This window comes from Aquarana catesbeiana, linkage group LG01 (genome assembly GCF_042186555.1).
Source record: "Aquarana catesbeiana isolate 2022-GZ linkage group LG01, ASM4218655v1, whole genome shotgun sequence".
Classification (NCBI taxonomy): Eukaryota; Metazoa; Chordata; class Amphibia; order Anura; family Ranidae; genus Aquarana; species Aquarana catesbeiana.
In genome coordinates, this window is record NC_133324.1 from 205,773,530 (window position 1) to 205,790,759 (window position 17,230).

At 39.8% G+C, this 17,230-nt stretch overlaps 1 protein-coding gene across 6 annotated transcripts in view; it reads left to right on the forward strand.

The window, feature by feature from the left end:
• The window catches only part of SNCAIP (synuclein alpha interacting protein), a 364,007-nt gene extending 354,182 nt beyond the window's left edge, over positions 1 to 9,825 (forward strand). For all 6 annotated transcript variants that reach the window (XM_073624689.1, XM_073624685.1, XM_073624687.1 and 3 more), the window contains one exon: positions 1,076 to 9,825. Coding sequence is in view for 5 of the 6 variants with exons in the window: in XM_073624685.1 (XP_073480786.1) it covers positions 1,076 to 1,151 (76 nt within the window). In the remaining variant the exon portion in view is untranslated. The remainder of the gene's footprint in view (positions 1 to 1,075) is intronic.
• Positions 9,826 to 17,230: the final 7,405 nt, after the last annotated feature.

Below are 17,230 nucleotides of genomic sequence, written 5' to 3' on the forward strand. Positions count from 1 at the left end.
AAATTATATAGAAACCAAGAAACATGCAAAATCTTGATGAACTAAGGCCTCGTTCACACCACGTGCAGAGACATCAGTTTTTCTGCACGTGCTCTGCAAGGGCTCAAAGAAAACAATGGTTCTCTATGTGCCCTGTTCACACCAACACTGGTATCCTGTCCGGATTTTTTTTGTGCAGGAATCTGCAACGGGTATGCAGTTTTCTGCACGGAAAAAAAAAAAAAACTGAAATGACATCAACATTGTGATAAACAGAGCACATAACTTATGCGCATGAAAACTGATGTCATCGTGCATAAAAACTCACTGAAACGCGTATGAAAACTCATGTAAACTGATGTGAAACTGATGTAAACTCATGTCTCTGCAAGTGAACTCTGCACGGTTTTCCCATCAGTTTTCATGCACATATGGTGTGAACGAGCCCTTAAGGCCCGTATACACAACAAAAATATCGGGCGAATGATCGTCCATTTTTTTTTGTATGCTAGTCTAATAATGGAAACGAAGAGGTTACTCAACTTATAAAAATTCTCGTATGACAGAATTTAACTTGAAAAGTGATGTATTGTATTGTAATGTATTCTTTTGTTTCCAGCCATGCGTAATCTTGTTCTTCTGATTTTTCTTTAGACGTAGAATATACTGATTAAATTAAAATCTTATGATCTGGTATCGTACGAGAAAAATGTTCACGTTTGTCCCTTCGGATAATTTCGGACGCACCGTCGTGATCTGCTCTCGAAAGCTGTGTACTAACGATCAGATTATGATACCACTTCGAAGAGCGGGATTTTTTATCCGATTTTCTGATAGTTTGTACTAGGCTTTAGACTTATGCAAAAAATGTTGCCGGTTTTATTTTGTAGAAAGGGAGCACTGCTGATGTAAGTGTTTGAGTTGTTAGAATTTCTCCAAAACAGTTCATCGGATTTTCATTATAATTCTCCAACTGCCATTTTACAGTACAGTACAGTGTTTGAATGCAAATTCTCATTATGCAATTGTTCAGTTTGGTAAATTAGATGCAATGCAAGCCACTAAACTGAATGTTTCTTGTGTTATATCCACACAGGCATAATGGATCAGTGAAGATTTTATTCAGTGACATGGAGCCAGAAGAACCCGAAATGCAAGAGTTTTTCCTATAACCCTGTCTTCTAACAAATGTCCTGAGACCACACCTGTCAATCCTCGGCTCCCATGAGGCCTTATGATGTCTTTTTACACTTAGTGTTGGTGTGTTTGTTTGGTGTGGATACTTCATTTCTCAGACGTCGACTTTTTGTCTTTGTGATTTTTATACTGCACTGCATGGACAGTGATTTGATATATATATCTGACTCTAGTTCCTGTTGATAAAGAAAATATTTTGTTTTTTGTTTTTGTTGCCTTAGTTTCCTCTTCAGCTATTGTACACTGTATTTATTACTGACAAGTTTCATCCCATTGCTTATGTCACAAAGGAACCAGTTCTCCGTTTAAATAATTCCTGCCATTTTTAAGGGTTCTTGAAGATTTCTTACATCGTCTTTAAAATGTCACTTCACGTTTTGAGTAAATCAGATTCTTGGAATCACAACTGGTATATAAATAAATGTACACATGTACCTTTTCTGGAGTCATTTGTCATGTTGTAATCCATATTTCTGTAAAATAAATGTTAAAAAATATTTAGAACTGCAATGGAAACTGTACTGTACTGAACTGAACAGAACTGCCTGAATTCTTAATAGAGAACCCCCTCCTCCACATACACTAGTTATGAAAATTATAAAAAGACCATAGGAGAAGGATGTTATACTGTATATCTAAAAAATATATAGAAATAATATTTGCCAAATCCTTGTATTTACATTTAGCAGAGCTAGGGATTTTTTGTAAAAGAAATTGTAAAACCAGGTTGTATCTTTTTTGAGCTTCATGGCTAAAAATGAGCAAGTAATCAAACATTCCCTGGTCTGATAATCATTTTTTTCTATTCCTTCTAAATAATGCAAAAGAAAAAAAAACAACCTACCTTTGCTTCAGTGAACCGGTAATGGTTTTACCACTTACCCAACGCAAGTAAATCGAACCAAAAAAAGACCAGAGTGAGTTTTTTAAAATAAAAGTATAAGGATAATCCACATAGAGAACAGGTAAATTACACATAAACCACTTAGATGCCTACATGTTCTCCTGGGATATTGAATATGTGGCCTTCAAAATTGGGCTGGTGTTTGCAGATGGGCATCCCATTGGTTTATAGTTCCTTTGCTGAGGTGTTCAAACTTCAAACTGTTGAGGGTACTGCAAGTGTAACAGGTTGGTATCAGGAATCATGCTGTTTTTCTAAATGCCATTAAAAAAAATTAAAAGAAAAACAACAAAAAAAAAACCAAAGGAAGTCTAGTGGATTGGTGTCTGCTACAAATACTGTCTTAGTGGAATCTTGAACTCAATTCAGTCATCTCATAGCTCATTCTGAAACAGTTTTATTGTGTAATGTCACCCTTGAAAAAAAAACATATAGCTTCATACATTGCTTTGAAGACTTCATCTACCCAGGATTAAAGTAAACCTGTGGGGGAATTGCTAAACAGGCAGCAGGATGAGACTGGTGACAACTTATCTTTACATTATCCCTCTAGAGCTGCCTAGAGCCCTCTCCAAGTTATGTGGATAGGCACTTTCAGAGTGTCACTATTTCCATGAGCATATGCATGGGCCACAAATAATAATTCTGAGCTTGCTGACAGGTCTCTTAGTCTCTGAATTGGGGCCGGGATATAAATTAAATATTAGTAATAACATGACGTAGAGAAATGACAGAGGTTGCTCCGGGTAGTGCTGGAGGGGCAAATGTAGAGGTAGTTGGCATAAGCTGTTAGCTGTCTGGTTACACTGCATATATTTTACCCCTACTTTACAATATACCATCTTGCTTTTACAAAAAAACTCATACAGGCTGCTGCATATACCAACAACCACCATACAATGTTTGGCAAGAAATACCTGGGCATCAGCCCATAAATTGTTAGAATTAAATTTTTTTAGTTTTGCATAGAGTAGGAAATGGCTAAATGTCATCAGTCTTTTTTTTTATTTTCTTGTATGCTTTGCTGTCTGTGTCCAACTGCAGAAATGTCCTTTTACTCACAGTCTCAGTGATACAACAGGAAGCGAGAGTTTTTCAGTGACTGTAAAATTTGGATTTTCCGTCACTTTCTGTCCTGCTGACAATGTTCAACTGTAAATTATATCAGTGAAATCATATCAGCAATAAACAACCTGACAGAAGCTCCCCAAAAAGTTTTAGTTTTAAATATAATAAGCCGTAGGGCCAAAGGTGAACCCCACCAGCTCTGTATAGAGTATATTTTGTGCCATTATGAAAAAAACTGGAACAGATATACAGTAAAATGTAATGTATTTAAAAAAATAGCTAATGGTAATTACGTACTGGATGCAAGTTCATACACTACATGGCTTGCCTTTTAAATAGGCCCAGTATGTCTAAACTGAGTCTGTGATTTTGATTAAACATTTTCATTTCTTTTGAAGACAGCAGGTGATTGCTAGGTAGATGCCACAAAAAAAGTCTTTAGAAAGTATAATAACTTGCAAAAATGTTGGCATTACTAAACTGCACAGTACTGCCCAATTAATTACTAGTGTTGCCAGTTGCTAACATGTCTTAAGTTGACAAAGAGTATATTTAGGTTTATTCAGCAAGACTAATGCCCTGTACACACGGTCGGACTTTGTTCGGACATTCCGAAATCATAGTTTTTTTTCCAATGGATGTTGGCTCAAACTTGTCTTGCATACACACGGTCACACAAAGTTGTCGGAAAATCCGATCGTTCTAAACGCGGTGACGTAAAACACGTACGTCGGGACTATAAACGGGGCAGTGGCCAATAGCTTTCATCTCTTTATTTATTCTGAGCATGCGTGGCACTTTGTGTACACACGATCGGAATTTCCGACAATGGATTTTGTTGTCGGAAAATTTTATATCCTGCTCTCAAACTTTGTGTGTCGGAAAATCCGATGGAAAATGTCCGATGGAGCCTACACACGGTCGGAATTTCCGACAATACGCTCCAATCGGACATTTTCCATCGGAAAATCCGACTGTGTGTACTGGGCATTACAGCAATGATGATAGGCAAGGGCAAAGGGCAAGAAGAAGGATGATAGACAGTCAACATTTACATTTGACTTTTTCTAGTAACCTGAGGCCTGATTGGTTACTGCAGTGTATACATAGTCATGGCTCTTTGCACTGTCTTGTTGAAAATGTCTGTCTGCTTCATTTTCCCAGAATCACTTTATGAAATTTTTAATGCTATGAAACCCAACTGACTTCTTCTGTAGATTTCCACAGCCTGGTAATGTCTTACATCAAAAGTATGACAAATATTTAACTAAAACAAATGATAGTAATCCTGCACTTAAAGAGGAGCTCCAGGCTCCTTCAGAAAAAAATAAGTCAGCAGCTACAAATACTGTAGCTGTTGAATCCAGCGGTGTCCTCACCCGATCGATTTTTTTAGTCAGCTATCAGGGGCTGCCACCACCATCTCCACTAAGGGAAACCAGCAATGAAGCATTGCGGCTTCACAGTCAGTTGCTTACTGCGCATGTGCAAAGCGTGCTGCGGTCTGTATATGGGCCAGCTGTGGGGGAGGGGAGCTGAACTCAGCTAAAAGTGGGAGTGGGTACCTGTCAAAACCAAGTACCTGCCCCCCCTCCTAAAAAAAGGTGCCAAATGTGGTAGTGGAGGGGCAGGACGCAGACAATCGGAGCTTCCCCTTTTGAAGAAAGCCATAGATTATGCCACGGATTGAAGGTAAAGAAAATAGCTTGATTTCCCCATCAACACAGTCAGTGTTGATGGGTGATGTAGCTCAAGCTGCGCTATTGTGTTCTGACAGCAGGATCCCACAAGAAAAACCCAGCAGGCTAGTTGTACTGAGTTTGATCAATAGATCGACTTCAGTACAACCAGCCTACCCATAGATGAATCGAAATTCAGATGGTTCCTGCTGAATCAGCCGAACTTCAATCTGTCCATGGCCAACCTTACAGTAGCATTACAGGCTACAATAAACAAAGTTCAAAGCCTTGCCTCCCCACTGCTAATGCATACTGTTTACAAAAAATGACCGTGTAAATACTGTTTTTTCACTTTTTTGGAGCAGTCACATGATCAGACAGCTCCGTCAGTGAGAGGCTTGCTGCTGCTGGTTGGAGGGAACTCTCTCTCCCTCAACATTAGATAGCACACTGGAAACGTCACGCCTCTCACTGATACACAACAGATGGAGCTGTGCAATCACATGACCATTCTGAGAAAGTGAAAAAATAGGTATTTATACTGTGATATATTGCAAACAGTATGTACATAACATAACATAACATAACATTACATTAACATATAACATAGCATGTACATAAACATAATAGTATGTTTATCATCAGTGAGGAAGCAAGGTTTTAAATTTTGTTTATTTTAGCATATACTTCTACTTTAAACTGTAAAGCCAGCTGTTTTATACTGTAACAGAATACTTTAATAGGACTGCAAAAAATGTTTCAAACAAAATCTACTATATTTTCTTGCACTCTGAAACTGGTAAGAGTACATTTAAAATATACCTACACTAATACCACAAGGAACCCAGCCAACCCTCCCCAGCCTGCTAAGCTAATGGAACTTAGAACCCCACACCCAATGCATATTTACTTTTCCATGGAGACAGTGGCATCCTGCAGTGTTCTTATATCCTTGATGCAGAAATCTCCTCTGCAACTCCCCATAGACTTGAACAGAACCATAGTCTTTGGGCGGCCATACATGGAAATTTAGCCCATTCAGCATGGACCGGCCAAACTTTGATCTTTGTATGGGTCGATCTATGTTGGTTTTTTCCAATGATCAATGTGTTCTGACAGAAGGGGGGTCTCCCCACCGTCATAACACAAAAGCACAGTGGGAGGGGTTCCTTCATCCACATCAAGTGTGTGAATAGGGAAATCAGATTTTTTTTTGTTTTTGTTTAAACCCGCTGGTTAAACAAAAAAATGATTATTGTATGTTCTTTGCTGTAAGCTTATTTGTCTATGAAGTATGCACTTGGGGAGGGAGTTTGATAATCTTGGATAAAGTTTGATAAGGTTAGATAAGCTAACAGGCCAGGAAGAAGCAGGAAGAGTTTTTTTTTTTTTTTTTTTAGCAAATGTGTAGCTGTACTTTAAGGCTTTTTAGTATAGCTCTTGTGCTACTAAATTTTTAAACCTGCTATGTGCAGTACCCATACATACCTGATAGCTGCTAAGTAAGAGGACAACCTAGGGTCAGTTGTTTTCAAGTAGCTGTATTTTTAGAGCCTCGCTTGGAGTTTTGCCAAAGGACCATATATTGCAAATATATATATTTTTAAAGAAAATAAATAAGGCTAGAAAGATTGCAATTAAAATGCACATGATGCTCAGTAATATATTCTGAAGCAGTACTAATAATTACTAAGACGACAATAACAATATATTCTTTGAAAAATACATTTCTTAATTTCGGGTAAAATGGGGTAAATTCCAAATTTTTTTGTAATGTTGTGACTATCTAAGTGGATTCCCCATATATTTCTATGGAGAATACATTAGTGGGCAAGTAACATGTTTCTTATTTTAATAAGTTACATGGAGTAGCAGTAATTTTCTTTCTGAGGCTCTCAAAACAATGCTCAGTCGAAAAATCACTTCTTTCACTTTTTTATTACCAAAGTGGGAAGTGTAGAAGCTGGTGGGCAAAGAAAAGTTGAAATCAGAGGCAACTTTTACTTTTTTCTACACCAGATTATATGGTCAGGCCAAGAGGACCATAAGGATGACATGCAGCCTGTGATTTCTAGCTGGTCATCACAGACCAAAAGTGGCCATAAAATGTTATGTTGCTCATTGCAAGCATTTTTGGTCAGTTATTGAATAATTTCTTTAAATAGAGCAGAAAACCTGGGTGGGGAAGTTTTGTCCAAGGTTCTATTTTTTTTACTAATAAAAGGGTATCAATGGGATCAGTATCCATCAAACACTGATTAGTCAGTGTGCACCCCCATGCATTTATACTGACCAGTGTACAACAGAGAAAAGGAAGGAGAGAGGGTTGGCCCAGAATGCATGTTTTCCCTGTCCCTTTGGGATCTTGGGGTGCTTTTAAAGAAATCTGTGCATGGAGGTACCTGCAAAATGGCCCCAAGGCAACTTTATGAGGTAAGGTGAGCCCACGGCTCTTGTTCGTGGTAGTCTGTGCAGTGGTCATAATGATTGCTGGAATTTCTTACCCCTCATTTTTCTGTTTACAGAAGACAGATTAAAACAGATGTAATCACTAAAAGCACTAGGCGTGGCCAGTTTATCAATGTTTAACTGACAACAGACATTAAAATGATACTAAACACACATTGTTTACTGTTTGATGGCACTGAAATTATTTTAATTTTAAAAATAAAGATTGAAATACCTTTTTCCCAATCAATATACAGCTGTCACATGACACAGCTCTTTCCCAGCCTGTCTGCGGGGAAACATAAGCAGGAGAAGCTTCTAGTCTTCTGCTACTGGTCACATGTTAAACAATTTAAAAAGGAGCAGCCTTTGGAATACAGAGTAAAAATAAAAAAATTTGAATTGGCATACAGATATATATTTGAAATCTAATTTTTATTATTTTGTGGAAATACCATGGTGTGTGCAGATTTCAGGCTGTGTCACGCCCCTCCAGTGAACAGTGTCTTAGAATAAGATTGATTCCTCCATTAATCTACAAGTAATATCCTGCCCCATTATGTTTAGTTGGTTGGTGGGCATGGAGGTGGAGGGAGGGAGCAGGCTGTTTTTTGCCATTGTGTATAGGCCCACAGGTGTGACTCTATAGTCACATGGGCTGCTCAGATGTGATAGGGAGAAAATAGCAGCATAGAAACTCACTGAAAACTGAGCATGTGCAGAGTTGACACTACAGCTGCAAAATCCCTAGCTGAATTGGGAACATGGATAGAAGGTGGAGATAGAGAGCAGCAGGATCAACCAGTTTTTTTGCAGAATACAGAAAATGAATCTCATAGTGACTAAGTGAGTGTATTGGTTTTAGGGTCAATTTTATTTTAGCTACATTTTTAAACTTTTTTTTTTCTCCTTTTGCTATTTATATTAAGTCTTTGTTTTACAAAAAAAAATTACATTTACATTTATTTATTTCAGCTTTGACAATAAGGAAAAAACTAAATATGTCTAAAAACAATAAACAGTCCCTTTTACAGTGTCTAAAAGTCTCCCCTTTATGTTTCCTATACAGTATGGCATACAAGGAAAAAATCTAACTGCTTGCTATTAGAAATTAAAAATGTTCTCTCTTCAGACACTTGTATGCTTGATGTAATATGATTTCCAAAAAATATATCCTGCTTTCAAACAATAAATCCTATAATAATTGAGAGAACATTCATTCTCATTTCCCACAATTCTGCAAAGCCTGCGATTCCTGCAATGCCTGCCTGCAAAATTCAAAACCTGCAATTTCTTGTCTTTGCATATTTGCTTACATATATATCCTGAACCAAAGTTTTAATTATAAAGTAGAACATTTTTTGCAACATGTTTTTGGCAACAGATAAAAATTGTGAGCATTCTGAATCTGCCCTGTTCCCCCATGTTAGACTAGAAATACATGTATGACATAATTGCATGGAGATTCCCAACTTTCCATATGGGTAATTTATATCATACTATGGAGAGGGCATGGGAATTATTTCTACAACCTGATATGCTTTACAGCTTTCAATCTGGTAGTGTTCTGTAATCCTGGTTCCCAGTTTTAAATTATAACTGAAAAGCTAACATTTCACATTTAAAGTGCTGTCACAAAACAAAATATATAGTTGAAAAATATATGTATGAGCTGTGTCAACTTTCAGAAATTGTAATTTTTAGACAACTTTGTAATTCAGACAGCACAGCTTGTTCCCGATCATTTAATTTTCTTTACTGCAGTCAAACTGCACTTCGTCAGGATTGCGATTGGATAGTGAAGGAGCAGCAACTTACTGATAAGGCCATTGCTTTGCTCTGCACTGTGGACTGCATTAAATCCTAATTAGCTTATAGCAACCCCCCCCCCCCTCTCTCAGGTACTATTTAAAATACATTTAGGTATACATAACTGGATTAACTACAATATTACATTCCACCAACAAGTGGTGCTGCTAGTTTGTTATGGCACATCTCTGCCCAGACTTATGGTAGGAAGAACCCTCAATGTTTTATTAAGGTGGGGGATTTCCACTTTCCCTGGTATCCCTTTCAAAAGACTGTGCTGAATCAACAAGCAAATGTTGAACCATCTTCCATATAAAACAATAGCAATAGACAACATTCAGGTCAGTTTATCAATCCGCAGTGAAATGTGTGTACGAAAAACAGATATTTGTGCAGTTGCTTGGGATGATCGCAGCACATAATTTTCTACTGTAAATTAATTATTTTTAGTTTGTGATGTCTCCTTGTTATGTTTTTGTAAAGAAAAGGTTGTTTTCTTCTGAGCCTTTTACATTTTATAAAACTGTTGATTAAGTAGACTGCTAACTATAGAACATTTTATTATGTTTCTATTGTACAATGCTTGTTCCATAATAGAAGAGCACTCAGTCTTGCTGTAAGAAATATTTTATGAAAAATTAGCACTTTTTTATCTAGCCTATGTTGGGTTTGACATTGTGAAATTGATGTTTTTGAAAACTGTACATTTTGGATGCAATAATAATAAATAATTACTTGCCATTCTTGTGTTTCTTTTTACGCTGTAGAGAGTGGGAAAATTGTGCATTTTTTATTGTAAACACCATTTGGATATATGCTGGCCAGTTTTTTTTGTTCACGTATGATACAGCAGAACAGCTGATTGCATAGGGCCTTAAACGCAAGTCCCCCTTGGTACAGCATTTAGCCTCGTCCAGCTGTAGCCTGCAATTTCTGTAATGTCTGCCAGCAAATTCAAAGCCTGCAATTCCTTGTCTTTGCCTATTTGACTGACTGCAGATAGCGGGGCTGGATTCTGCACCTCTAGCTCCCGGGTGCACACTGTGCAGTTAGACACCCTCATGTGCAAGGTGCCTAATAGGGCATTTCTATCCTCACATTAATCCTCTCTGCTCTTTTATCAACAACTTCTTGCCAGCTTTACTAAATGCTGTTTAAGCAGGCAAAATGCATGGACGACTGGGTGGAGACACATAGGGAAGATGTGAAAAGCCTGTGACCCCTGAGCAACTCTATCTAGACAGCACAGGTCAAAGAGAATCCTAAGTCCTGCTGCTGTGCTTGCACAGCAGCTTGGAAACCTGCTAAAAAAATGTATGCAGGTACTGCAATTTCATTGTGTGATTACATTTTAATAAAACATGATTTTATAATTTGTGTCTGGAGTTCTTTAGGGACACAGGATTCAGTTAATCAAAGACAATTTGGTTATACTGGTGCCTGCAGGAGGACCCGGACACTGAAAGATAAAAGCCATTAGCCAGCCAGGTTTAATCCCTGCCACTCCCAGCCTTCTTCTTTCTTTTGTGGAAAAGCAATGATATCAGCTTATCACAGACAGAGATGGCTGAAACTTGGGCCCCTAATGAACTCCAAGAAAGGATTCTATGTTGAGCAAAAATCCTGTTCTCTTTCTCAATCATTAAGGGACACATAATACAGTTAATCAGAGACAACTGGGATGCCCAAAAGCAGGGTAGCTGTGAGGTGGACAACAGTGACAAAACACGAACAGGCCCACATGGCCTAAAAACAATAGAACTGGGGGCAGCCTGCAGGTCAAAGAGCTGCCTGAAGGACCTTATGCCTAAAGCTGGCATCAGTTGAGGCCTAATCATCCACCCAAACAGATGATGGATAATTCTCCAAACTTCAAGAACATGTGAATAAAAGACCAGGTGTCAGCCTTGCAAACAGTTGACTGATGCCAAAAAGCCATAGGCACTCACAGATCTAGCAGAGTGACCTTTAAGAGCAAAGGCTGAAAACCAATCCTTAACACCAGAAACCTGAAGGATAATCTGTCTGATCCGCTGAGAAGTGGTGGAGCGAGAAGCTGGTTCCATTTTATAGGAACCATCAGGAATGATGAATAGAGAGCCAGCCTTTCTGAAAGAAAGCAGTGACAGAAAGGTAAACTTGCATAGGCACAAATTACAACCAGGCAGTAAGAGAAATTTCCTTTTGATGTATTGGATGTGGACAGAGGAGGGAATGTCTTGGTTCAGATGAAAGCTGAAAACACCTTAGGAAGGAAAGCCTCATAACCTTAACCTTGTATAAGACACGATAGGGTTCTTGTCACCATGTACAAAAGTCTTGACCAATGAATAGGAAGCTATCAGATCCAGGCCTGATTGCAGAAAGATTAGGATTCTTCCCACAGAGTATTTCCCGGGGTGAAATCTTTATTCCTAGAACCATGCGAATTAAGTCTTCCATGTGTGATGTAATACTTACTAGCTTTTAACAGTGTGGGAATTAAAATTAGATCGATCCCTATCTCATGGGGTGTCTGTTAGCAGGTCGATCGGGTCGGAATACCAAATCAGCTTCTGGTGCCTCGCTAATGATTGATGTACACCAGTGCTATAGCATTGTCTGACTGGATCCTGATCCGCTGACCCTCCAGTCCAGTCAGGGTGTCCAGCATTGCAGGGACAACCAAATCGCTTGGAGCTTCAGAATGTTGATCAGATGACGAGATTCCTCTGGTAACTATGTCCACTGATTCGACAAGATTTCTACCACTCCTGTCCAGTCCTCCAGTCTGCCATCCATTGTTAGGATCTACCAAAACATTGAGGAAGGATTTCCCCAACTCCAGAGCTGGATTCCTGATATACCATACTAGAGGTAACCTAGTCTTTGTTGTAAGGTAAGTCAGTTTGTCTAGAGGTTGAACAGATTTGTCCCACAATCACAGTGTTATTTGGGTCTGGAGTGGAACTGAGCAAATGGAAGTGCCTCAAAGGAGACTACCATCAAGCTCAGAACTCTCATGCAGTATTGCAGAGTTGGATAACTCCTGGACTGTAGAGCCTGAGTCTGGGAGTGGAGAGTCAGAAGTGTTTCTTGGGGAACTAAAACCCTGGCTCGAGCTGTGTCTAGGATGAGACTCAGATATTTAAATGTCTCTGATTTCTACATAGGTGCATAGTTAGGTTGAAAAATAAACACTATTATTTAATTCAACAAATAAATAATAAAAAAACAACAAATATAAAACTTCCATATGGACATTTTGTTCCAAAGGAAGATCCAGTTGATCCAGAGGAAGGCAAAAAAAATAAAGCATGATCCAACTGAACCTTTTTAAAGACGGGACTGTTCTTATCACATTGTCACTATCAAGTTGTGCAAACTGTTCCCTCAACAGGAGTTTGTCCAGGTATCCTACAATGGGAGCATAGTAAGGCTAACATTCGTGCTATTATCTTGGTGAACCCTCGTGGTGCAGAAAACAGACCAAATGGTTGGGCTACAAACTGTAGTACTGTGTGCCCACAGCTAAATGGAGGTAGCTGGATGCACTGGAAAGTTGGATGCAAAAATGAAGATTTCTATGGGATTTTAACGGCAATGTGAACAAAACTATAATCAAAACATGTGACAACTTTATTACAAAAGTATATATAAAAATCACATAATTGGCTGTGGTCATAAAATTACATATTTGCTGGTAACTTACAAATATACACGACACCAATATAACAGTCCATAGATGAGGAGCTTAAAGTGGAACTCCACCCAAAAGGGGAAATTCCACCCTTCCTCCTCCTCCCCTCCTCCCCTGCCTCATTTGGGGGGGGGGGGAGCGAGTACCTAGGTTTGACTAGGCCAGCGCTGCATCCGTAAACAGGTGACAGTTTTTGTAGCTGATGACTTTTAATTTTTAAAGAAATGGCTAAAGGTCCTCTTTAATAAAAGCAAGCACTGTTATATTAATGGAAAAAGTAATTTTTACTGCGCTATCCAAATAAATGTTATATTAATGAACATGTCACACTCACTGTATATAATGTGCAACAAACCAGCAATGATTAAAACCAAAGATACACAGTCTGGTCACCTTCTATCTGCTACGGACCACCCGGAACCGCTCCAGGAGAAGCCTGAGGCCAACGGTTCTGCAACCAAAATGGACAAAGAGCTGTGGCCCAACTACAAAAAAAGAGTGTATGTTGAAATAAAACATATATATGAACTGTTAGAACAATTTGGTTTGTTGAAGGCTGGTTGGTAAATTGAGCTGGGAATTTTTCTTTGTTGTTGATGACCCAAATGCAAAAGTAGATTTTCTCTAATTCCTGGAGTTAAGATTTAATGGAGGGAAAATAAGTACAGCTCTGCTTTAGCTGTATAGACAGAAATATGGGAGCACTCATTACTGTCAGCCTGATAATATGCAAAGAACTTCTGATCTAAAACAAATGTGAAGGACACAAGATGAGACCTTTCAGACTTTTGTTATGTTTGCTCCTGGATAGGGACTCATGAAGTAGTGAAGCCTAGATTAAGATGACAGCCCAGATGCCAGCATCTTTTCTGTCCAATACAAGCGTACACATACACTTTGCAAAGTATATTTACATATTCAGTATTTTAGCCTGTATGGAAAACTTCTACATTACAAAAATACTAAAATTAAGCTAAATGCTCCCCATCTATAGTAGTGGACTGATTAAAATTTATGTACCCATTAGTTTAAATTCATAGTCATTGTACATATAAATTGTCAAAATGTAAAAGCAAAAATATATGTACCACTATTCTCGTAGCAGCCGCAGGAATTTCTTGTCCCAACTTCAACATGCACTCTTTCTCCAAAGGCCAGTCTAGGGGATGTTTGATAGGGATGAGGGAAGTGTTGGGATACTCCAATTAGGAGCTACTGTATGTACAGCTGAGGACTTAATCTTCCTGTAGCTTAAGTAGTAGTAGTAGAGTCATTAGAGTAAAGTCCCTTTAACCAGTAGCTGACCAGCCGCCGTCATTATACTGCGGCAGGTCGACTCTAATGGGCAACTCGCGTATGTATAGGTCGGGCGCGTGTGCACGCATCTGGCGCACCTGCGGCGATCAAATTCGCTTCAGAACCGATCAATCTCCAGGCCCAGGCCAATGATTTCTGGCATGGACCTGGTGATTGGTTCTGGCGAATGTAAGCACAGGCAGAGGAAATTATGTCATCTCCCCTCGTGGAACTCTTTTCGTTCCAGAGAGAGGAGAGAGAACATTTTACCGTGAGTTGCACAACACAACACTGACACCAGTACGCGTAGGTACACTTCCCACCCCCCGATCGCCCCCCCCCAATTAACCCCTTCACTCCCTGTCACAGTGTCATCAAGTGCAGTTTTCACTGATCACCGCATTGGTGTCAGTTGTGACTTATAAGTGTTAAGTCTAGGGTACCCCCCTAAACCCCCCTAAAAAGGTTTAACCCCTTGATCTTCAGTGACAATGAACTCTGTCATCCTCGGGGTGACCCTGGATTTAATCAAAATTTGGTCCCCTCGTAAACCACCTCAACCAACAGTTTGCAGCCTTGTTTACTCCCGATCAAGTTGTCTGCGTTGCTACGTCCCTGATTACGTTTTCTGGCTGCTTGTCTTTCAAAGAGTATCTTCCCAGAGCGTGCCAGATATGGGGTTAAGTTGTATAAGCTCTGTGACAGGGCAACAGGCTATACATATAGTTTTATGGTTTACAAAGGAAAAGATAGTCACGTGGAGCCAGAGAACTGCCCAGACTACATAGGGAGCGCTGGTAAGTTTGTTACTTTGTGTCACCCTTATTCAGAAAGGGGTACCACTTGTACGTGGACAATTATTACACAATCGTGCCTCTTTTTAGTCACCTTTTTGATTGTGGAATTGGCGCATGTGGCACCGTGCGATCTAATCGCCAGGGCTTTCCCCAGCGGCTTATAAATTCCCGTCTTAGGCTGGGGAGAGAGCCTGCTTGAGTTGTAATAATTTGCTCTCAGTGAAGTGGAGGGATTCACAGAATGTTTTCGTTCTGTCCACCCTTCATGCAGATACAACAGTCCAAATTCCAACGGCGACTTGTGTTGTGAAGAAACCCTTCTGTGTCCACGAATATAACCTTAATATGGGAGGGATGGACCACAATGACTAGTTGATGGCGCCGTACGTAATTGCCCGTAGAACCAGATGCTGGTACAAAAAAATGTCTGTATACCTATTTCATTTGGCTCTGTTGAATGCTTATGTGCTATACAAGGCATCAGGAAGAACTGGATTCATCCTTAAATTCCAGGAAGAGGTTATCACAGCCCTTCTCTTTCCAGACGGTGCTGTGCCCCAACTTCCCAATGCAAATGCAGTGAGCCGGCTGCATGAGAGGCAGTTTCCGTATGTCCTCCGTGGTACCCCTACCCAACGAACCCCCCAAAGAAGATGTTGCGTCTGAAGGAAACGCGGATACAGGCGTGACACCCGCTTTTATTGTCCCTCCTGTCCTGACCAACCTGGTCTCTGCATCAGTGAATGTTTCCAAAGCTACCACACACTAGTGGAGTATTAGCATAGGGTACAGCACTGCACAGTCATAGGACACACTTTCACAGGGTCTCCAAAGATGCCATCGCATTTTGAGAGACGCAAACCTGGAACTGTCATGCCGCGTACACACGATCGGACATTCCGACAACAAAACCGTGGATTTATTTCCGACAGATGTTGGCTCAAACTTGTCTTGCATACACACGGTCTCACAAATGTTATCAGAAATTCCGATCGCCAAGAACGTGCTGGCGTACAACATGTACAACGGCACTATAAAAGGGAAGTTCAATACCAAGTCTGCCACCCTTTGGGCTCCTTCTGCTAATCTCGTGTTTATCTCGTGTTAGTAGAAGTTTGCTGAGAGATGATTCGCGCTTTTCAGCATCGTGCATTTCAGTTCCTTACTGCTCTTCAGTTTGTGTTTGTGGGTTCGTATCTGTTTTTCAGTGCATGTAGTCAGTTCGTATCTGTTTTTCAGTGCGTTCTTGTCCGCTAGTTTCTGATTTTCAGCTCGCTCTTCTCAGGCCTTTCTGATTTTCAGTGCGTTCTGTTAGTTCATTCTGACCAGCCGACAGTTTTCTAGCCATGTTGTGGGTACATACTCGTCGTAGAGTTTGTGCTGTGCAGGGCTTGGTCGCCACCTTGCGGTACTTGGCAACGGCAACTTGGCAACGGGGAGAAGTCTGCAGAACATCAAGTTCTCGACAGGCATCTCCCCCCAGGCTCTGGGGATCATTATTCCAGAGACCTGTTCTGCCATTATATAGGTCCTGAAGAAGGACTATATTAAGGTAAGTTTTCTCCTTTAACTTCACATTCTATGTATTTAATGTTTGCTAATGTATTGTATTTCTTTCATCAATTTCCTAATTACCATGATTGTAATATGCTGTGAATGTCCCCTTTGTCCTCATGCATGCTGGTTAAGTTTTTAAAGTTCCTTTTTTGTCCTTCATGCATATTTGCCTTCACTAACCTCCCCAGCATGTTATCCTGGGCCCATACAAACCTAGCCTAGTCACTTAACAATGTATTTTGTCAGCTCCATAGTAGTGCTTTACCCTAAACACCCCCTAAAATGTGTACAAATGTTATTTGTGTCCTTAAATTCAGGCAGAGTGCAAGAGGCTTTTTTTTGGTGTTCCAAACTGCTTTGGAACCCTTCCTCCCCCCAACAGCTAAGTCAACCGATAACAATCCTCTATCTGCTGACTTTGCCAAACCCATACACACTATACCTACCTCTTTTGTGGTCATATTTATAGATGAATTCACCAAAGCATGTAGTGCAAGGGCCTGCCTGAATACTTTCAAATGGTACTGTTTAAAGTTTTGTTCTCCTATTATCTTGATAGGTAATTGCAGAATGTAAAAATGTGCTTCAATTAGGACAGTGTGTATTCATTATTTTGTATTATGACACTTCTTACCTGTCCAGTGGGCTGCCAATAGTGTAAGTAAGGAGGAGCTGGCCAAAGTAATACACATTATTTATACATTCAGCTCTCAATGAAGTGGAGAGGGTTACCTGTCCAAAACATACCCCCCCTTAAAATTTTTACAATGGGCCATCAGAGAGGGTGAGGAATCTGATAAGTGGACCTTATACTTTT